Here is a 22,467-nt window from a genome sequence, read left to right as displayed (position 1 = left end):
CTCCTTCCGCTCTCTCTCCTGCCTCTCCCTCTCTCTCTCCACCCTCTCTTTCTCCTTCCTCTCTGTCTTTCCTCTCTCTCTCCATCCTCTCTCTCGCCTGTGACTCCTCCCTCTCTCTCTCCTTCCCACCTGCCTCTCCATCCTCTCTCTCAACTTCCTCTCACATTCAGCCTCTTTAAGGGCCAGATGATTTGTGAGGGCGTCCACATGCAAATGCAGGCAGCTAGCGTTGGCGTCACAGTCGGCTCCAGGCTCTTTGGCCTGGTCCGAACCGGCACCAGACCTCCTGCAGCTCACAGACAATTTCCCGAGGTCCGACCCTCGTCCCGCTTGTCCCTCAGCAGTTGGTTTTGATGACGGAGCTCAGAGTTCAGCCGCTCTCGATGGGACTCCAGAGCTCCGGCCTGGCTGCCCACATCCTCCTTCTCTTTCAGCAGTTTCTTAAGTTGCGACTAATTATCGCTAATGATTTAATTTCATTCGGATGGACTGCGTGCCTCGTCTGGGCCTCTATGGATTGATGGATGGATGGAGAAGAGCTTAACGGTGAAAATGACACTATTTGCAAAGAGGCGGTTAATATTTAATACCCCGTATTCCCTTCGTCATGCTACGAATCTGGACGTTTGGAGGTTTTCCTGCCAGTTTCCATTAAGACGATTGTGTTTGGGTCAGACAGAGATGGAACCTGGACTCCAGCCAGCAGCAGATGAAAGCACCAGGCGTCAAATGATATAAATATACTTGTAGGTATAAACAGATAAAATAAGACTTACACAAGGAACTGCCACAGAATTAATTAGTAAAAGTCATTTTAACTGATGTATTTTGGCTTAAGATACAATTTGGAGCGGCTGTAGCAAATCTACTGCTTCGTCGAGTCCATCAGAACAAAGTTTCCTCCGTGGTGTCATGACGTTGGTACTTTTATTTTGACAGTCCCATTAATAACAATCTAACTTGTGCACTTAAATGTCCGCATAGTTCCATTGTTGGTGTTTAGAGCTCGTGGTTTCATTCCATAAACAAACAGCACGCTCCAGTGGCCCAGCATGCTCACTACACCGTTTGCAGCGTTTTCGTGTAAACAGGCATCGCTTTCAAAATGTGCAAACACAAAACCTTTCTGAAGCAAAAAAAAAAAGAAGCCCAAAATGATGAGTTTTCACTTGAAATCTCCAATGATGGCGAGTTGCTTTTGACGTTCACTGATCGTTGAGCATTAAAAGTTCCTGCTGATCCTCAAGAAAATGATATACATTCTAATAACTGGGTATTAATCAGCCAATCTCTCATATTGATGTCAGCCATCTTGTTTTTATTTTTTGATAGGTGAAGCGTCCTGATATTAACAGGTTGACATTGAGTTTCATGATTATTTCTATCTGCCTGGAGGGGGAAAAAAAGCTAAAGCAACCTCCTATGTAAAACCTTCAAGAAAAAAAAATGTCTGATTGATAAGATGGAAGTTTTGATTGCTTTTATTTTTCAGTTTGACCGAAGGCAAACGGTGGCATTGCTAGTTGACTATTTGCCAGCTGTTTGCATATTTCCCTTCCCTCCCCCGACATAAATCTTTCAGAACTTTCATTTTTTGAGCAAGAATAAATGAAGACATTAGCCTCTTGGAGGAGCTGGAGCTAAATGAGGTACGGCCACCTGGGACGACTTGAGGGCGAACAGTGAAATTGCTTTCCCATATGGCTCGTGTCCACGACTGAAGGGGTATTAAAACGTTCTCAGGTCGACTCCCGATAAAAAGCTCAAACTGCTTCGGTGTGAGCGCTGAACTTGAGTCCAAGGTTAGCCTGACCTTGATATTCTCAACAGTCTCCAGACAGTTCCACTGCCGCGAAGTCGTCGGGAGCCGACGGCCCGCCGAGGTTTTTCCCGCGTTTCTCCTCGGAGCTTAGCGAGCGGTGGAGCGCGTTCGGGAATACGCATCTCATTATAAGCCGGGCAACGCAGGGAGGCGGCTCACAGGTTGGATCACTCGGTTTTCTTCCGTCAGCGAGGTGCTAAAGAAGAAGAATCGACTGTCATCCTCCGAGACGCGGTGCTCCGTCATCAGACGGTAGGAGCCAGAATCCCAATTCATCCCGAGGGCCGGGAGCAAAGTCGGTCCACGCTTTCCCTGCTCATCACCCCTCCTCCCTCCTCCTTCCCTCCTCTCCTCTTCTATCTGTTTCCTCCTTGTCCTCCGTCCCTCCTCACTCCGTCAAAGGTGTTTTTACCCCCTGGCGTTCCCGCCACGAGAGTCCATTAAGTCAAGTGGAGTGATTGTTTCAGAGCGTGTTGTTTTTTTTTTTGATTTTTCTTTTCTCCCTCATCCCCCGCTGTAGTTCCCGGTGGCATCGCTCCCGAGTCCCTGACCTTCACCCCGCTGGACGACATGATCTTCCTCAAGTGGGAGGAGCCGGTGGAGCCCAACGGCCTCATCACGCAGTACGAGGTAGGAGCGGGCCGTTCCGTCCCACGCCCGGGAGAAACAAACCCACAACAGGGCCGCCTCGGTGCCACACGTCTCCAGGTGCGGGGTGTTATTTTCCCCCCCCTGCCACCATCTATTTTCTCCACCCTCCTCCAGTACAACGACTCCAAATCGAGGAGACGTCTCCGTCCAATAGCTTTAAATTCTGCGCTCTTCTCCCCCCCGGCCTGATTCCCCCCCCCCCCCCCCGAGGGGTCGCTTTTGCCCGTTTCCTCGCCCCCAAAACTGTGCCGGAGTCACCACAGCGGGGTGGACCCACTTTTCACAGTTCATGGGATTTACTGTACACGTTCATATGCTAATGAGGCGCCGGCACAGACTCCAGGCTGTAATTACATGGGGGACAACCATTCTAATTACTTATTTGCCTAAGAGATGCCTCCACAAGGGGGCAACTTTAAATGTTTCTAATTAATTATTGATGGCCCCGTATCAAGTGTAGACCTTTGTAGCTTGGCTTCAGAGCTTTTTTTTTTATTTTTTTCCCCCCCGCCGTAAATAGATGTGAAGACCCACTACGGCTTAACGCATGGCGAGGGAGAGAAACGAGGCGAAGCGAGGCAACGAAGCGGAGAATTTAGCCGCACGCCGATGAGGCGTCTCTGCCTTGAACCTCGCCGCGGCCTCCGGCGCGGCGCTACGCGCCGACGTGTTTGAGGGCGATGATAAAATCTGGAAAGTACAAAGCAGCTGATACTTGCTGGTAACCAGAGTAAATAGAATTATTATGACATGTTTTCAAAGCCTTAATTCTATCATTTCCAGACCTCGCCGTTAAATCCACCAAGTTTCAAGTGTCTAAAAACCTTCTGAAGTAACTGACACTATGAACCTTCCATTGGATATATTGATATTCATACCACCTGCGTGAACAGCGCAATATTTTCAACTCTTCCTGTTGTTCTGCCACTGTACTGTTTCATCTCACCGTCTTTAAAATGTAAAGACAAAATTGAGAAAATAAGATCGATCTATACCTTCACATTCCATTTTTTAAAGAACTACCCTCCAAATTTGATTGGTTTTTGTATCGAGCCAAGTTGTTTTTTTCCAATTCTCTTTTTCTTAGTGTTTTCCATGGTTCACATGGCAACATCACATCTGGCCTTTGTCATCCATTCATTTGTACATTACAGTTAAATCTCCACAATACATCCAAGCCTGTATATACCGTATAGCACAGAGATGAATGATTGGTCCTTTCATCATATAATACCACAGTTTATTAATACAATATAAGAACTAGATGCCCTTGAAGGGGAATACTTGGGCGCACTATTGTGATACTTTAAAAATGAAGTAAAGCTGGTAAGGAAATGAGAAAAGATTTAGCATTCTAGAAAAGATGTCCATCTTTCACATCTTTTCAAAAACATCTTTTTTCCTTCCATCCTAAAATTGTCATCAAAAATATGAATACTCGTACACCGTAAGGTTTTCTACAACATTGAAGTGGTTTTCATTCTTATTTGTAACAAAAACACTCAGTATTCTTCAACTCTGATGATGTTTTCAACTAAAAAAAACTCCCATTAATGCAATAATTAGCAGGTGAAGCTGTTTTAGCATGAGATCAACTGTAACTGAAACAACTTAGTGGGGTCGTAGTGAAATCAGCAGAAATGCCTTTAGCTTTGCGTTTAGAACTAAATGAAATGACAGAATTCTACGGAGCCCCTCTGGTGACATTGGTGAAAAAAATATTATTGCTTAATAACGCGTGGCCACGCGTTATTAAGCAATAATATTTTTTTCACCAATGTCACCAGAGGGGCTCCGTAGAATTCTAACCTGAAAAGACACAAAACAGTTATCAATCCCACATTGTTGACTTTCTGACTTACTTTTTTTTGTTTTTTGTTTTTACCCAGAATTGTCAAAAAATCTTACTTGAATTCGTCTTGACTGCCTCGGCTTGTGTAGTTTCGGTCCTGTATGATATCCTCCGGCACCATGTCTGAAAGCGTGGCCTCTCCCAGCGACACGTAGAAGACGCCAGGCTGTCCTGAAAAGACTTGTCAGGACGAGACAGGAGGGTAAAGGAAATGAAAGAGGTTCAGTGAGATTATTCAAAGGCGTATTAATATTGGAGGAAGCGGTTAAAACACTGAGCAGGAGGAGGGCGATCGGCACCGTCCCCCCCCCCCCCCCCCCCCCTGGGAAGTGTCTCAGTCCTTTGCTCCCCTCGGAGCCCAGAGATGAAGAAAGAGATCTCAACCAAACTCTCCGAAAAGCCGCCGCCGGAGTGGAGTGTTAACATTTAAAACGTGCCTCAGACAGGCTGTTAGGATGAAGAACGGGGCGCCGTTACGAGCGGCGCGATTGATTCTCTCGCTTTTATGAATCCCGATTTACAGACTCGCGCATTGACTCGTCAAACGGCACGAAAACACACATCATCATCATCATCATCATCACCACCATCACCATCGCCCTACATTTGTGCTTTTCACCTTCACTATCTTTGGTTTTTTGGGGGGGGTTTTCGTTTTTTTTTCATGGGCTAATCCAGAAAGCCGTGTCGAGACCAGGCCGGCTCTGCTGTCGAACGAGGATCTGACACAGAATCTAGTGTGATTATCAGCGGCACAAGATTTATTAAATCGTCGCTGAGAGAGGCGACGTCCTCTCACGGCAGCTCAGAGATTAATTGAGAGGTGTTTCTCCTGAGAGAGTCATCTGAATTCAGCGTTTCAAGAAGTGGCATGTGACAAAGTGTCACACTGTTTCTCCGTGCCTTTATTGTGCAACCTGAGTCCATTCTATACACTCTCTCTATATATATATATATATACTGTATAGAGATCATATCTACTGGCCCTGATTTGAATGAGAAACATGATTCAACTTTAGAGAATCACCACTGTTTTTAAATGTGATCTTCCTCCTGTATCTGCCACGGATATGAATGAATCTACAACATTTCACCTTGTTAGCCAATGCAAAGTTGACAAATGTAACTTTTATTAAAGCAGGAAAATAAAACCCATTGAAGTCAAGATCTCTTTCACAAGAGGTCGGCAGCACACATCGCCTCATTAGATTTAAAACATATATAACTGATTTGACACAATTAACAGAAGGCAATAGTTAAAGTGAGATAGTGAAGATTTCCAAAAAGCTGCAGATTTTGTAAGGCAAATTAGACAAAGGTGCAATAGAATTTTAAGGTGAATAAATTAACTGTAAAAACGTTAAAAACACGAGCACTGATTTATCGATCCTCGCTCTTTGAAGAGTAATAAAGGACGGAAATAGTTTAAGGATACCAGTTTATTGTGTGTGTTTAAGGGCTGTTCCAGGCAGAGACACTAAAAGCTCCATTTCCCAGTTCAGTTCAGAAAACGAGGAAGACGTAGGGGAAGACTGTCATTTGAACGTAATGAATAATGGCTGTTGGTTCTATGAGAAAGAACATCGCCATAGTCGATAAGTGGTGAAAAATGTGGCAGACACAAGACATTTACAAGCACTTCGGGGGACAAACATGGATTTGTTACGAAAATAAAATCCAATGTTAATTTCAAGTTTCTGAACCATAATTGCAATGTGCTCTTTAAATGAGAGAAAACCTGGAGCTTCTCGCTGCAGAAGAGAATCGCCAGGACGTTCTCCTTCCTCTTCTTCTCCAGGTCACATGAAACGTTAGTGTAAAAAAAAAAAAACGAGGCTCAATGACCACACCGCCCTGACCCTCCCCCGTCATTCCAGCCTCGTCTTCTCTCTGCCCGCAGATCAGTTACCAGAGCATCGAGTCGTCAGACCCGGGCATCAACGTGCCGGGTCCCCGCCGCACCGTGTCCAAGCTGAGGAACGAGACCTACCACATGTTCTCGGGCCTCCACCCTGGAACCACCTACCTGGTGTCGGTGCGAGCACGCACCGCCAAAGGCTTCGGCCAGACGGCGCTGACTGAGATCACCACCAACATCTCCGGTGAGGCTTCGAAGGAGCTGTCATCTGGGTTAGAGAGCAAGGAAATCAAAAGTGTGGCCTTGGTTCGGGGACAGACAGTGGGACAATGCGGGAATTAAAAGTTTGGAATTACTGCTTTTAAAAGAAAGAAGAACTCTTATGTCTCATGCGCAAATGAAAAAATACAAAGAATCCGCAATGACGGCAAAGAAGGAAGTAATCACTTGTAATGTCTTTCCTTTGAAGGGCTTCGATTAAATTACACATATGCTTGTAAATAATACAAATCATCTTCATTTTCCCCGAGCAGCAGCAGCTTTTAGATAAACACCGGATTCATTTGATGCAGCGGCAGCAGCACAGTGAATTATATCCAAACCTACGAATGTTCAGCTTGGAGGGTTTCGAAAGGTTTTGTTCACATCAACACAGCGTTTGTTTACCAGTCGAAGGAGACTCTTAAGAAATGGGGAAAGCAAAGTATTTGAGCGGCGAGGGTTTGGCTATATAGATCCTGAGGTGGGTCTGGAAAATGTGTCTTTGGAGAGGTTGGAGCGCCGGTCTCAGCTGGAGCTCTGGCGATTTGTGTTTACCCTGATGAAACAACACACGCTATAGTGATGGTTTTGCCCGTGAAGCTCGCAGGGGGTGAATCGAATGTGGGGACGGCTATGGTTTCATCCTCGAATACAAAAATGAAGGAACGGAACGGAAGAGCAGGGTTCAACGCCTCACTTTTTTTTTTTTTTTCCCCCCTGACGTCTGGAGAGAATCAGCATGAATCTCTTAATGCTGAAGACCACGGGGGTTAGAAACGCGTCACGACCGGAGTGAATCCTATAGTTCTCGGAACTCAAACCGCCAAGGTTGATGTCACAACTGTCAGGATTTGACTGAACTTGCACCTCAGAGGAGGTTCAAGGAAGGAAACTGTCAGGATTCTCATAAGTGTTTAAAACAAACTCAATCAAACACCATCATTGACATTTTGGAAGGAATGACGTTGAGTGTCTCTTGGCTCTCGCTCCATCTCGGAGAATCTCCATCTTGAAGTGCTCCTGAAATGCTCTCGTGATGTGCTTTTACTCTGAAGTATTGGCTGCTTTTCCCAAAGCGGTCAGAAAAGGAAAAAAAAATTAAAAAAATCAAGAATCATCCACCCACGTGACAAAATTACTGGACATGAAGGACGAGAAGCAAATGAATATTTGAACATTTCAGTTCAAGCTGCCTCAATAACATACAAACACAGGGGCGATTATTTTTATTCATCCCGTTAAACAATGGGTGAATACATATTTTGAGATGGATGGAGTTTGATTTACCTTTTGGAGATTGTCCAATCAAAATATTCAGACAAATGCAGAATACTTCAGGACACGTTGGCACAATTGGAAAGTCAGACAGAATCCAGGCCACAGTGAAGAATTCAGATTAAACTGACAGTTTTTACGATGATTGTTGATAACTTGCACTTAAATGGCACCAACGTTGGGCCTAAAACTAGTTTCCAAATACCACATAATGCCTCGTCTCCACTCTGGGCAATTAGAGGTCGAAGAAGAAAAAAACAGGTTCAGGGGATTATTGCTAAAAGATGAAGGAGATGTTGTGAAACACTTTGGCCAGACGTACCATTGGCAGTTTCATCCAAACTTCACTTAATCCCGTGAACTTCCAACCTGACCTGATGTTCTGGGCTGCAGACGATTTGAGGTTTGCGGATCGATTCGTGCCGGAAGTCTCTCATAAATCAAACACAGACAAATAAAATGCAAGACTTGCACACAAATAGGAAAACATCTCCCAATTAGATGCAGACGTGTGTGTGTGTAGAGCAGTGGTGTGACATTTTCACGACTGTGACAAAATACCACGACAGCAACGGTTGCTCTGATGTTTGGCACAAGCAAAATAACAATTAACCAACATTAAGTCTTGTTTTGACAGCTATAAAATGGTTGTAAAGATACACATTTGGCCTGTTAATTTAAAAAAAACTAAACAAAAAAAAACTGTTGTGAAGCGAACACTGTTAATAAGCACATACTTAAATTAGGACCATAGGAATATAGTGTTGTTTTTTTCCCCCATCAAACAATCTAAACCTATATTTAGATCCTATTCGTATTTTGATCCCAGAAAAATGTGAGTTTTGGATCTTGAATTCGTCACAACCCCAGAGTGTAAATAATGCAGCCTGTATTGTGCCTCCTCCCCCGTCGTACCTGCGTGTTCCACCAGGTTTGAGGCCCATGTGGGCTGCCGGCTGTCAGAGCTGCACATTTCAACCCTCGGAGAGTCGGGGCACGTTTCTTTATATAGCGCTATCCAGGCACGGCGAGGATTCGAGGTGTTTCGCCAGAACTTGTAAAGACATTGAAACAACACATGGGATAGACATTAAAATTCAAAAGTAAAAAAAAAAACCAACATTCAGATTGAGACATGGAGCTTCATGCTCGTCATCAATGTGGCTTTAATTACTTTAATTACTTACTGCAGTTCAACCATCAGCACCATCAGCAAAAACACAACCATCAAAATCACTGCCAGATTCCCCAACGGTGGATAAAAGAAAAAAAAAGAAGCAGAATTGACACATTTTTTCAACAATTCCGCAGGAATCAAATCCAAATAGATCCAGGTGGCCCAGTTATAAGAGGGTTAAAGCATTTTTCCTTTGACACACGGGAAGCGGGCGCCGCCGTGATTTTGGTCTCGTTCACGACCGTTACAATAGTCCAGTCTGACAAAATGACAACAGACGGGATTTTTCTTGGATAGAACTTCTGTCCTGCTGTTTTTATTGAGACACGAGACGGATTTGTTTTGCTATAAGAATCAAGTTCGAGTCCTGAGCTACAGGACAGCTGCTGGTTGTCTTGTCGGCTTTTGTGTCGTGGACAAAAGCGATTGTTAGACCTTTTTCTTTCTTTCTATGTTGTACTGTAGATAATGTACATGGAAAGCATCCATGTGTTGATTTTGTCACAATACGTATTGAGCAGAGTAAAGAACTGTCGTTATCCGGTGACAAATGTGATGTAAAGGAGTGTGTCATCTGCATAATGTGTTGGGAGATGTTACGAGGTTTTACAATTTGAGAGATTTGGTGGTTTAAATATTTAACCCCTTTTCCTTTTTAAGATTGTGGTTAGTGGTTTCAATCCTATTCATAAGGATTTGATTGTCTCAGTTTCTCGTCATTAATGTCTGAAAGTTAAAACCACACATGGAGTTTCTCAAGGGTCCCTTTTTTCTAAGTCTAACCCTAAAATGAGATATGAACATGATAGGTTAAATGCAGAAGAAGAATTTTGCTCAAAATAGATGAATAGATTTTCCTAAATCTTAGTGCCGGGGCTAAATGCAGCCCAACTTCATCTCATTTGGATCAGACAGGTAAAGGAAAAAAAAACATAATGACCTGGAGAAATAACCAAGTTACCTTTCTGTTCGAACAAACTCCACCTCACACTGTAGATGTTTGAATGTTTATCTGTATGCTATAGCGTAGCTAGCTTGCGCTGTTGCCTCATTGGCCCCTTATCTACAGGCAATCTGCTGTCGGTATTACGTATATAATACATATGTTATATATTATTAAAATAATATATAATATAACAAGTGTTGCTGGATGTAGTTAATACTTCTTCTGCACTTGTGTGAAACACAATAATGGACAATAACAACAATGTTTGGCTCCAGTGTGTCGTGACTCCATATTCTGATGGTACTTTTATAATTGAGCGTCACTGAAATAACAGGTCAACTTCATCGTCTGTCCACTAGAATGTCCGTTTAGTCATCATTCTTAATGTTTCTCCTGCATTGTTTTGTGTGGTTTAATTACAAAACAAGCAACAGCACCTCCACCTAGTGGCCTGGCATGGCAACTACATCATTTCCAGCATTTCTGTAAATGTAGCCACGTAAATGGGAAACTTTTCCAAATTTAAAAGGCAAAAACGACGCGTTTTCACTTGATTCGTTGTCCTGTTAACAGGGCTTTAGTCTTCAGGCAAGAACGGTGACAAACTGAGGCAATAAAATCCTCCTCGCTTTGCCAGAAAGTCGCTCCCACCTTTCTATTCTCATACGGTTCTGCGGTTCAGTAACACGGTAGTATAAACATTTGTTGCACCACTGCTCAGATAAATGCGACATAAAAAAGCAACAATACGCTGTTAGTCTTTTTCATAATTCATCCTTTATAACCAGCGAACAACCGCTCGTACATTAAAAACCCTCCCTTCTTGTTGCCGCGGCATATTATGCAAACGTCGGCTGTTTGTGTTGTGTGTTGTTGACAATGATTTTAATGGACGTCAAAACATTTTCAATCCTGGAGCTTATTTAGCCTCTTTCTTTTCTTTTTTTTTCTTTTTTTTTCCCTTCCTTGTTTTGCTTCAGCTTATCGGTTGTACCAGGATGGCCATTTGCTTCACTACATACTCCAGTTAATTCACTCCCCGTAGTAAACAGAGATTGGACCACTCAACCTCATTGTCCCCAGAGCTTTGCTGGGGTTGTGCCGCTTTGAGATCTGCCCTAATTATATTATAAGAGCCTCTTGTTTTCTCAGTAGTTGGCTGCTGTTTCTAGTCATCATCAGTCAATGGCACTGTGTGGGAGGCCGCGGCGTGGTTATACCGCGGGGATGCGGGCTGGTAATGAATATAGTGCAATCTATCTTTTTATATCATCGGACATGGTGAAAAGCTTTAGAAGTAGTCATCTGTTTAACCTCGATCCCGCCCAAAAGTGCCTAATCAAGTCTTTTTTTTAATGGTTTCTGTCCTCCGTTCTGGCCCCCTCCAGCGCCGGTGTTCGACTACGAAGACGTCCCGTCTCCGCTGAGCGAGTCGGAGAGCACCATCACCGTGCTGCTGCGCCCGGCCCTGGGCAGAGGCGCTCCCGTCAGGTACTACCAAACACCCGCCTCACGCCCCCACGCAGCCCTCCTCCGCATTGTGGCGTTTATGTCTTGCCGTTGCAGTTTGTTCTTTAACCCTTTGTGTCACATTTATTGACATATCACACCCAAGAGTGTCATCTGAGCGCATTCCAGTCGATGGAAGTCAGTGTAAAACACAGTTATGTCTTTTTTTTTAAACATGATAAATATGTTTTTTTTTGCTGAATTAGTCTCTCTGTTAAATATCTTTCTCACAGGAATTCTGTGAAACATTGGCCACATTCTATTGAGTGTTATTACCCCACAGTATGTGTACAGTATATGTATAAAGTATATATACACATATGTTGAGCTGTCTGGAAGGAAAATGATGCTTTGTTTTGTTTTTTTTTCTTTGTTTCTGGAAACAAAGGAGGAAAAAAATAGTGTCAACATTGCTCCAAACATACATGTTCAGTGGGATTGAAAGCCAGTATTATATGAAGAGAAAGAACGTTTTTAAATACTGTATTGTCACTTGTCTTTTAACGCGTTAATCTTGTATCATCAGATACAGTCTGAAGGAAAACAGCCTGTTTATTGTTGTCGTTTCAAATAATAGGGAATTAGAAATTGTTTACTTTTTCTCCTCTATTCTGAACAAAAGCCTTAAAATGTTAAGGTTTTTTTTTCCCCCAATTACTATTAAATTACTAAAATGTCGAATTAAACCTGACTAAAATAACCAGTTAGTATCTGTTACCTACAACGGCAATGTTAGCTAGCTTGTTGTCACACAAACAAAGCATATTTTGTAAATAACCCTTGAATATTTGTCCACATACAGTAATTTAAATAATTGGTAAGCTTGCTGACCTATCTGTTCTTTATTGTTATTGTGACACAAGGTTAGCAGTCGAGCTAGCAACAACGCTAATATCATCAATTTGCAACCTTTGAAGATTATTATCACTATTATCATTCATGTTCAGTTATCTAAAAGAAGGCATGAAACGTAGTTTCATCACAACAACAAGATACATATGGAGCTAAATGGTTTTCAAGACCAAACAAATATGTCTACTCGTTAGTCTGCAGCTAAGAAATGTGATTCACCATAAATAAGACGCGCTGCTGAGAAGACGCGGCACGAGACGACCGCGGGGGCTGCAGACAAACCTTCAGCTTCTTCCAAACTCATTTGGAAGAGAAAACAAGGACGCGCTGAACTCATTACACAAACTGTTGGCTGTCGATGGCGCCGTTCCAGACGGCCGTTTGGGCTCAACTCCGACCTGCGATATCTCACTTCACTGTATGGCGAGGGAACATTACGTCGACCGGTGCTGTCACACTCCGGTGAAGAAATGTCGCGGTGTTCCCGGGTCTCAGCATCACCATTCAGCTCGAAGTTTCATCGTCGTTTGATGGAAATGGATTCGATCGAGCTGCAAACAACATGCTGCAACGTCAGCATTGACACGAGATGTGATTTGTTTTGGGGTTTTTTAAGTTTGAAAGTACGACAAGTTAAAATGTGATTTTTGGAGACATTTTATCTTACCCTAAAATACACAAAATATTGCTTAAGTTTAGAAGAACAAGCCGAAAGAAGTCCTAATGTCAAGCCTCATGTTCTACATTGCTGTTGTTGTAATCGCCACAGTCACAAGGGGGCGTCTGCTTGACCTTTCATGGAGTGACTGAAATAATAATACTACTAATAATAATAATAATAGTAATAATAATAATAATGATAATAGCTCTAAATTAGTGGCTCCTAACATCACTAAAATTAGAGTTGTCAAAGAGAATCACACTTTTTTGGTGAAGATTCCAGCATGATCTGACTTCACTGTGCTGCTGAAGCAAATCAGAGAACAGAGGAAGTGTCAGTCGCTGCTCTTAGGGCCTGAAGAAGAAAGAAGCAGTGAAATGTTGTAACAGCAACCTCAATCACAGCAGCAAAAAAATGGTGGAAAATATAATACAGAGAAGTATGATATGAATATTAAAATATGTACAATTTAAATTAAAATATGTACAAATGGAAAATCTTTGTTTCGTTTTGAGTGTCTGTTTAAATGCCAACGATGCTCAGAGACACTCAAAACACAACTTTATGTCACAGATGGACAATAACAAAAACAATAAATGACTGCCAGGCCATTTTAATAACAATCTGTTCTTATGAATGTCCGCGCATTTGTCCTATTTGCGAACGCACATTAGCATTTTGCATTACAACAATGCAAAAAAAAAGATGGTGTTTTGACTGCAGATGATGCCTAAAGCCGAGTCATTCTCTCCCAGTGCCTACCAGGTGGTGGTGGTGGAAGAGGACGGGTCCCGCCAGGTGAGGCGCCGCGAGCTGGGCACCGTGGACTGCTTCCCTACGCCCAACTCCCACAGTGAGGCCCAGGCTAAAGGGGCGCCGCACTACTACACGGCCGAGCTGGCTCCCAGCAGCCTTCCTGAGGCCACGCCTTTCACCGTCGGTGACAACCACACCTACAACGGCTACTGGAACAGCCCCTTGGACCCCACCAAGAACTACCTCGTCTACTTTCAGGCCACCAGCAACTTCAGAGGGGTGAGGATCTCTTTCATACCCGTTGGGGTTTTTCTTTGTCTTGGTTCTGGAAGGGATGCGCCGATACCAGTATCGGGGCCGACACCAGCATCGGGGCCGATACCAGCATCGGGGCCGATACCACACGGAGTACGCCTTCTCGTCAAGGTTTCTCGATACAACCCGGCATTGATTTTGTAAACAGTAAATTGTTTCCTCATACCTGGACCGACGCCCCAGAAGTGTAGAAAGTGTGTCCTCTCTCTCCCTGGCTTGTTCCAGGTTTTAAAAAGTGTGTAAAAAGAAATCAAACCCTATATAGTGTCATCAGGGGTTTAGCCAATCACAATCAAGGTAGGCTCCTCCCCTTTGACTCCTCCCACAATCATGCAGCTCTGCTCTGGCACATGGCACCACAAGAGGAAGTACTTCCTCCTCTTCCCAAGATGGGCATGTGTGGGCGGAGCCAGTCCAGCTCACACGGACACAGCAGATTCTGAATGCAGCTCCTATAATCCAATATTCAAATAGTTGAAAATCCAGGAAAAGCAATACACTTTTAGTACAACATTTGTTTGGACCAAGACTCATATCAAACTGTAGAAAAACCTGTATAATAGGACTATAAAAGTCCACACTCGTCCTCGCGCTCTTCCTCGTTGGTTCATACATGGTTTCTGTTGCTTTTGATGCTCTACTCTCGTGTTTTTTGGAACCTTGACAGTCGATTTGATCTTGTGTGGAACGAGTGGAGAAGGCAGGAGCAGTGTGCTTGAGGCACTACAGAAAAAAAGCAGTTCTCTGCATAACGAAGGGTTTATTTGTCGCCAAATGAGGTGATGGTTCCCATTTTGGACTTTTTAAGTGCTGCATAATATCTCAGCGGGGAAAAAAAAAAAAAAAGAAGAAGCAAATAACAAGATTGCTTCTCTCTGAAACACCTCAAAAACAAGACACAAACAAAGTGGCTCGCTGACTTGCAGAGTCTAGCATTTTTTTCCTTCTTCCTTTTTTTCCCCCTGTAATCATCTCGTCGTCAGATCGCCTCATATTCAATCTCTCTTCAAAAAAAGAAAATTAAAAAAACTTTCCGAACTGGTTTGTCTTCGGGGGGTGGGAAACTGAAATCAAACACCGTCTTCGCCTTGCAGGCTTGAAAAGATTGGACGAGAAGCTTCTTCAGCATTCGGGGGAAGCGACTGAAGCATGAATAAGGAATGCGTTGGCCCACAGAAGAAGAGCAAGCTAATGCTGTTTAAATCATTAAGGCCCATATGGAGCTTATGTGTTCCCGCCCGCCTGGCTGGCTGTGGGCTGCTTCTCATCTAGATTTCTAACGCCCCGTGATGAAGGCAGTTTTCCCTCGCGCGACGCCGTTTGGACGAGCTCGAGAGCAGGAAAAGACCACAGCCGATGTGTTTCAGGTCAGAATTGACACGATGAAGGCTCAGCTGAAGTCCACCCTCTTCCTTTTGGCCGGTGAGATTTAAAGCCTCCATTTTCGCCGGCTCTCCCTTAAAGGGCTCATATGATCCGGCCTTTCGACACTTCCACAGGGTCTCGTCGGTCCAAAAACCTTGTTTCCAGAGAAAATCGATTAATCGAAATAAGATTTTTGTTTTTGTAAATTTGAGTTTTTCCTCTTTCTGCAGTTTTTTGGTATTTTTTTTTTTTTGCATTCCGTTCTACTATTTCTTGTGGGAGTCCATATTTGCTGTTGCACTTTTGCTCAAACCAGGGTTAAAGCTTGAATTTGTTGAACGACAGCGCGTCATTTACTTTTTATTTTTATTTTGTTTATATGCATTTTAACTCTGAGGACAATCACAACAACAAAGTCGCACTTTTGACAATATATCTGATGTCTGCAGTCACTTGTAAGTGCAATGAGTAAAAACGTGGAAAATTGAATCAAAATTACAATTTTTCTTTGAAAATATATATAAAAACCGCCCTGATTCAGAGTTCCTTGGGTTTTTTTTTTCTCTCGTGAATGTTGGATCATAGGAGCTGCATTCAGAATCTGCTGTGTCTGTGTGAGCTGGACTGGCTCCGCCCACACACCCATCTTGGGAAGAGGAGGAAGTACTTCCTCTCATAGTGCCATGTGCCAGAGCGGCGCTGACTGATTGTGGGAGGAGTCAAAGGGGAGGAGCCTACCTTGATTGGGATTGGCTGAACCCCCTGATGACACTATATAGGGTTTGATTTCTGATTGGCTGCTTGGAGCAACACACTTTTTATAACCTGGAACAAGCCAGGGAGAGAGAGGACACACTTTCTTCACTTCTGAGGCGTCGGTCCAGGTATGGAGACGATTAGTACTGCTGAGAAACCTTTAGGAAGTTAGTTTTGCATAACATGACCCGCTTAAGAACCGACGTACACTTCCTCTCCAGAAACTGTTGTGGACGGACGTCTGGCAGCACAACAAACTGAATTATTAGTCATTCATGTTGATTCTCTTCTCTGTTTTTGTTGTTGTTGCCCTACGAACCTTTTCATCTCTACTTTCTGAACTGTGGTGTTTTTGCAGCGGCGATGCGAATGCCTGGGGAGAGCGGGACGGGAACAAAAACCTAATTATTTTGACAATTACTCTGGATAAATTAGATGTACAAGGCTTACTGTGGACCATGGAGCTGCCATTGAATCAGAACCGTAATTGCTTTGGCAGATATGCTTTCAGCGGGGCTTGAAAGATGCCTGATTGGTGTTGCCAGTTTCTCGTGGAAAAAAATAAAAACGCACAAACAAACACGAGTCATTTCTCTCTCTGTCATGACAGCCGAAGCTTTGGAAGAGTCGGAATTACAGCTAAAATATCTATTACAACTAAACATGACAAGAGAAGCATGCTGATTTTACTGTCAGCCCTCCATTGCTTGTTTTATTACACTTCAGCTGGGATTACTTTTCACTTATCTCAGTTTTTTTTTTTTTTTCCTCCCACATAGTGTATAAACTTGTATTCTGAATTGGTTATTGATGATCTTTGCTCCGGCTCCAGCTTTCAGCTGAGGGAAACTACCCACATTTGCCAAGTTAGCAGATTTCTGAATGAATATTTCATCCGCCTTCATCCCAACTTCGCTGGATTGATCCCTGCTTGAAAGCATCCCGCATTGCAAGCCGTCGCCTCCTATAAGTCACTGATGGGGGGGGGGAAGGAAAAAGAGCCAGTCTGTGATTTCCAATGATCCGTGCGTTTTGGGGTTTTTTTCTCCGCTGTTCAACGGGACCAACAAACTGCTGATCGACGTCAAGCTGATCAAGCCCGTTTCACCAGTGGGATTCCAGCTGTTGAAGCAGCTCTCGTCCAGATTTTTATGTTTGCTGTCAATTGAGTCATTACGCGGGAGAAGAGGTGTGATTCATTGGAAAAAGCTCTGAGCGAATTAACACATCGCTTAAGCTCCACAAAGCCTTTTTAAGCAAATTTAGTTTTTACTCTATAGGGATCTCGATACAATAGTTTTAGTTTTTAGGGTCTATATATGGGGGGTGTTATATATTTACACATATAAATGACATATAAATGTTATTTATATGTGTAAAGATGTTGGAAACAACTTCTAACTAGGTTAAACTTGTCAGTGGATGTCTTAAAATCCATCCTATTCACCATGGCTTACTAATGTCCCTTTAAAGAATTGTTTTAATCAGAAAAGTGTTTCAGGAGTTCATTAATAAAAAAAAATGGAAAGTATGATTCCCATCGTTTGGCCATCTTTAAACATTCCGGTGAAGAAGTACTGCATCAATACAGAATTACCATCGAGAGCCACTAATAATGATACCAGTAGCAGGTACTGGGTCCAATACCACATGGAATGCTGGTACTACCTGACATCATGCGTCATTAATGTAGGCAAAAGAGCCCGAGCAATGTGTTTACCAGTGGCAGTGACGAACGTAAGGCAGAGTGTCAATTCTCAAAAGTCTGACCTTTGTCTGAAAGATAAAGTTTCTAGAAAGCCGTCCGACTCGCAGATCAGATGTCCGCTCAGCGATCTGGAAACCTTCCTGGTTCAATATCTGAGTGCCAGCAGGAGCTGGAGCATTTCTGGTTCAGCTGCGTTTGTTTTCCTCAAAGCTTTGACAGTCGGTCCAATCCTCTTGTTCAGTTTCCCCTACTGAAAGAAATACCTCCGAATATCTGGAGCATCACAAACTCACCTCGACCGATGGTTTTTGGCAGCTGCCGTCGAAAAACCCCATGGTCTTTGCTCGATTCGCGGGGTTTTTCTGGTTAAACCTCCATATGAGCGTCCGAACGGGTGACATCTTGACTGTTGGTTCAACGGGATGAAACGACTCTGTGTTTAAATCACGGCATCACCGTTGAACCTTGATTGAATCCGGGTTTAAAAGCCAATCCTCATTGGTGCGACCGAGCCTGGGGGTATCGGAGGCCATGAGCTCCACTTAATCCACTCGGCAGAACCTGCTGTGTTCAGCAATTTCTGATTGCAAATCTGAAGGGGACTTTCTGGTTCCCATTTCCTCCATCTATATTGACTCCCACACACTGAAGGCTAAATGGATTCTGAAGGGGATTAGAAAGGATTCAGATGTGATGAACAGATCCATTTCTGCAATGAAATACAAAATAATATGGAAGCTATCCCAAGGAGAAGGATGGTATATTCCTCTGGTACGATTGGAGTCTCGGCTGCTTGAAATTCCTAACTTAATAATCCCTGCTCTGTCTGGAAAAAAGTTCAGAAATCCCACCTTGCCAGAGGACAAGGAGGCACATGACTTACTACTCGCCGCCGCTTTAATAACCCCTGAGGTGGGAGTAAATATGACTGATCTGTCACTGTAAGAGATGAGAGGAGATGAGAATCCACTTGAAGCAGATTTCCAATTAAAAAAAGGTAATTTGGCGAGCGTTTTAGGTGAAAGGTTTTCAACTCCAATCTCAGACACCAGATTAGCATAATTGCCCATAAAGGCTGATTTAACTTCCTTAAATCTTAATTTAGTAACATGCCTCTCTGTCTCCGGGACAGAGGTGGCTGTTTTGGGAGGCAGGGAGATCCAATCAGTGGTCGGGGAGAGAGTGGGGTGGGGGTGGCGGCGGCGGCGGGGCGTCTGACATGCTGAAGGTGACGCCAGGTCACTGGTATCAGTGGGAGATGTCATCCGCCAGGAAATTTCAATTATTTCCTCCCGCTCACAAAAGGTCTGGCGAAGGTCCCGCCGCCCACGTCGCCAGCTCTAGACAAAGGTTGTGAGTTTTAAGACTCATAATGAAGTTCCACTGTGTTTTCATTGTGTCCTCGTGTGGAGCCGAGCCTCGTCAAATAACAAAGACTTTATTTTTTTTTCTCCACCCACAGGAGACCAGAATCAACTGCATTCGAATCGCTCGCAAAGGTAAATCGCTTCTTTATTCTCCTTCTCATAAAGGCAAGTGTGCGTGTGATTTATTTTTCAAAGCGTCAGGGTGACATGGACCTTCTATGAATCCAACGTATCTCACATGAAGGCTGATCTCCTTTTGTGTCTTACACAACAATATGACTTCCTTCTGAGATGAATATCTAATGAAAAACTTGTATCGACTCTTCCAAGTATTTCTCTTGAGTGATCTGATCAGGACTTGTGGTCAAACATCACCTCCTCCACGTCTCTCACCAGCCTGCAAAATATGCCGATATTGGTAACTTGCTCATATGAAGTGCAGGTGAAATAGGAGTCCATCATCCGCAAACAGCTGCACCACCAAGTACGAGCCTGCTGAAGAGATGCTGGTTTACAGAAACGATGTCATATATGTTCTGATGTACTTTACTCACGATGCTGCAAAGTGGTTATAAATGATGGTGATATTTATTAGAATATGTGAACCAAAGCATCGGTATTTACTTTCAGCTACTTGCGATACCAAAAACTGATGCGAGTACCTATGAAATGCCGTTAATTCAAATGCAGAGGTGGAAGTTCTACTCATGTAAAAGTACAATTACTTTGATAATATTTTACTCAGAGTAAAAGTTGCTTTTTGTGACAGCATGGTGTTTCCCAAGGAGCGCTGGAAAGACATTGGGATATATTAGGGTATGTCAAAATAAAAGCCCTTGATCTGTACTCAGCAACGGCTACTATTGAGACTGTAGTACACTACTTTTATAAAAACATACTCAAGTATAAATAAAAGTATTTACATTCAAAACATCTTAAACCCTTTTCTGTTCTTTATGTTAATGTATTTTGTTGCCATATAGATGTCACTCTTATATTGGATTTGTCTTTAACTTTACTGATAAGTTGGAAGTAGAAGGTAATGTGATTTCTATTAAGTTGATTATAAATTGAAACAGGTGTGATTTTCGGTTACATCATATTCTTTGTTTATATTGAATACCACCTGTGTCTCACATCAGTATCAATACATCTCTAACACAAAGCCTTCATTACTTTCTTAATTCACTTCTTTTATTGAATTAAATTATCGAAATATGTCGGGGGTTTTTTTCTCCAGCAAATATTTTACGCATCAGTTCCTTTGTAGTGAACGTGGCAGAGGATTGAAGCGTCACAGTGGGACCCGAGGCGTCAGGAATCTGTTCAGCGAGTCTCCGGATGAGACTTCAGTGACTCTGAACAGTTGCATTTGTGATATTTAGGTCACATATTTTTTTTTGAAGTAGTACTTTGTGGATGTACCCACATGCTGTGCTCCTGCCTGCTGGTTTGTGGCGACGGGAAGATTGTAACAGATCATAATGGCCGTGCTGAGCAGAGAAGATGATACGTTGCTGCCGCCAGCTCATGGTGGCTGCATGAAGGACTCTATTGGAGCTTTTTCCTCTCGTTCCTCCTCGACTTGACTCTACTGGCTATTGACTCTTTTCCTGGTACCTGCTGGACCGAGGCTCCAAGCGAGCTAAGGCGAGTTGAAAATGTGACGTCGGCGGAGCAACCCGCTACGAGTATCAGGAAGTCTCCGGGCCACGGATGCCCTCGGTGTTTCAGATTCAACGGTTTCCCTGTTAACTGATGATGGGCTTCCGCCAACGTTCCCTTTTCACAGCAGACGTTCAAAACCCCACCGAAATCCCTAGCTGTCCCGGCGAACGCCGTTTAACCACATTTCTATTAAAGTTTAAAGTATCGTAGCGTTTATTTGTCTTATTTTAACATCAGCTGCTGCTGACGGCTGGTGGCAGAAGTCACCAGTTAACAGGGGCACCAGTGAAACCGAAACACCGGAGAGTGGAGCACGACCGTAACAATGCCCTTTTTTTTAATATTATGAATAAATACATAAAAATATAGACAATTTAAGTTATTATTTGCGCTGATTTCCAATGCACGTTCGCTCAGCGTCATATTTTAGCGTCATTACTTGTGCACAATGGAGAAAAGCGGCGAGAACTCCGCCCACGCTGCGCTGGTACGATATTGTAATGGAAACAAGTGAGTAGGAGCGTGTGGAAAAATGATACCCTCATGGTTCAGCAATCAAGCAGAATCAAAGGTCGTCATTACCTTGTGTTATAAGCTAATGAAGGCCACGAGGAGCCAGAAAACTGAAGCCGCCGCATTCGCGGCATCTCAGACGCCACCTGTTGTCGTCTCCTCACAAGTCGGCCGGAATCCAGCCATGTGGCCGCTGCCGCGTGTCAGACACTTCCACCGTCATCCCAGATCAGGCTGCCGCTTTAGCAGACTTGACATGGACTTAGTGGCGCTTTGGTCCACCGAGCGGCAGGAAGTGCCCCCCCCCCCCCCCCTCCCATGCCACTTTCTCCTCTCGACAGAGGAAAGGTGAGCGCGAACATGGATCTCCGGCTTCTCGGGAATCACAGACGTTGACATTTTGGCAACCCTGCCTCAATCTCTTGGGCTACAGTGGCTTTGAATTCGACAGTGCAGCTGTGTTTCCTCCTTTTCTTTTCTCTGAGAGAGAGAGAGAGGAAGCAACCACGAGTGTTTGCTTGAGAGACAGACACTGATAGAAGGCTCTCAGTTCAAACAAGGGGTGGGGGGTGGGAGGGGAGGGGGAGGGGGGCACAGAGGGTGAAATGGAGTTTTTCCAATCCTTCCTCCCTGCTGAATAATGCCTGGAGTTGTGTAGTGCTCTAGAGAAAGGTGGCAGTTAAATTGGATTCCACATCCCTACAAAACTCTTCCGTGGGGCGATGACATCAAAAGAACGCTATTGTGTGGAGGAGGCGGCTTTTTTGCTGCAGTCGTGCCTCTATGACTTCGACAGGCCCAAAGGTTGGTGGCGGTGTTCTTGATCCCACCCCGACACAGAGATCCCCCGATAAGTTTCCCGTTCCGTTTCGCCAGGCATCCCACACGCCGACGCTGCCAGTCGTGTTCGCCCGGGCCGAGCCGCCTCAGCGGTGGGCGAAGGTGCATTTCCTTTTTTAGGCTTCATATCTTTGTCTTTGGACGCAATAGGGCCAGAGCTGACACCGGGGGAACAATGAGAGCGTGTTCATTACGAATCAAATCGTCCTGAAAGGCTCCCCTGAATGCGCGGCGGCTCAGCCGGTGGGAAAAGCGTCAAATTCGCATTTAGCGTCTCTGCAGCGTTTGAAATTTCGGGCCTGAAATTCGCTTGAC

The 22,467-nt window shown here is 43.9% G+C and overlaps 1 protein-coding gene across 1 annotated transcript in view; it reads left to right on the top strand.

Moving 5' to 3' along the window:
• Positions 1–22,467, top strand: part of ptprua (protein tyrosine phosphatase receptor type Ua) — a gene marked incomplete at its 5' end in the record, with an annotated part of 259,054 nt that overhangs the window by 176,929 nt on the left and 59,658 nt on the right. The window contains 5 exons of the mRNA XM_080516344.1: positions 2,343–2,452; positions 6,226–6,427; positions 11,231–11,333; positions 13,620–13,899; positions 19,227–19,263. Coding sequence (XP_080372470.1) covers positions 2,343–2,452; positions 6,226–6,427; positions 11,231–11,333; positions 13,620–13,899; positions 19,227–19,263 — 732 coding nt within the window. The remainder of the gene's footprint in view (positions 1–2,342; positions 2,453–6,225; positions 6,428–11,230; positions 11,334–13,619; positions 13,900–19,226; positions 19,264–22,467) is intronic.

The sequence above is a fragment of the Blennius ocellaris genome (genome assembly GCF_963422515.1).
Source record: "Blennius ocellaris genome assembly, chromosome: 20".
Lineage (NCBI taxonomy): Eukaryota > Metazoa > Chordata > Actinopteri > Blenniiformes > Blenniidae > Blennius > Blennius ocellaris.
The sequence above is the reverse complement of the archived record's forward strand: the minus strand, read 5'-3'. Positions and strand labels throughout refer to the sequence as shown.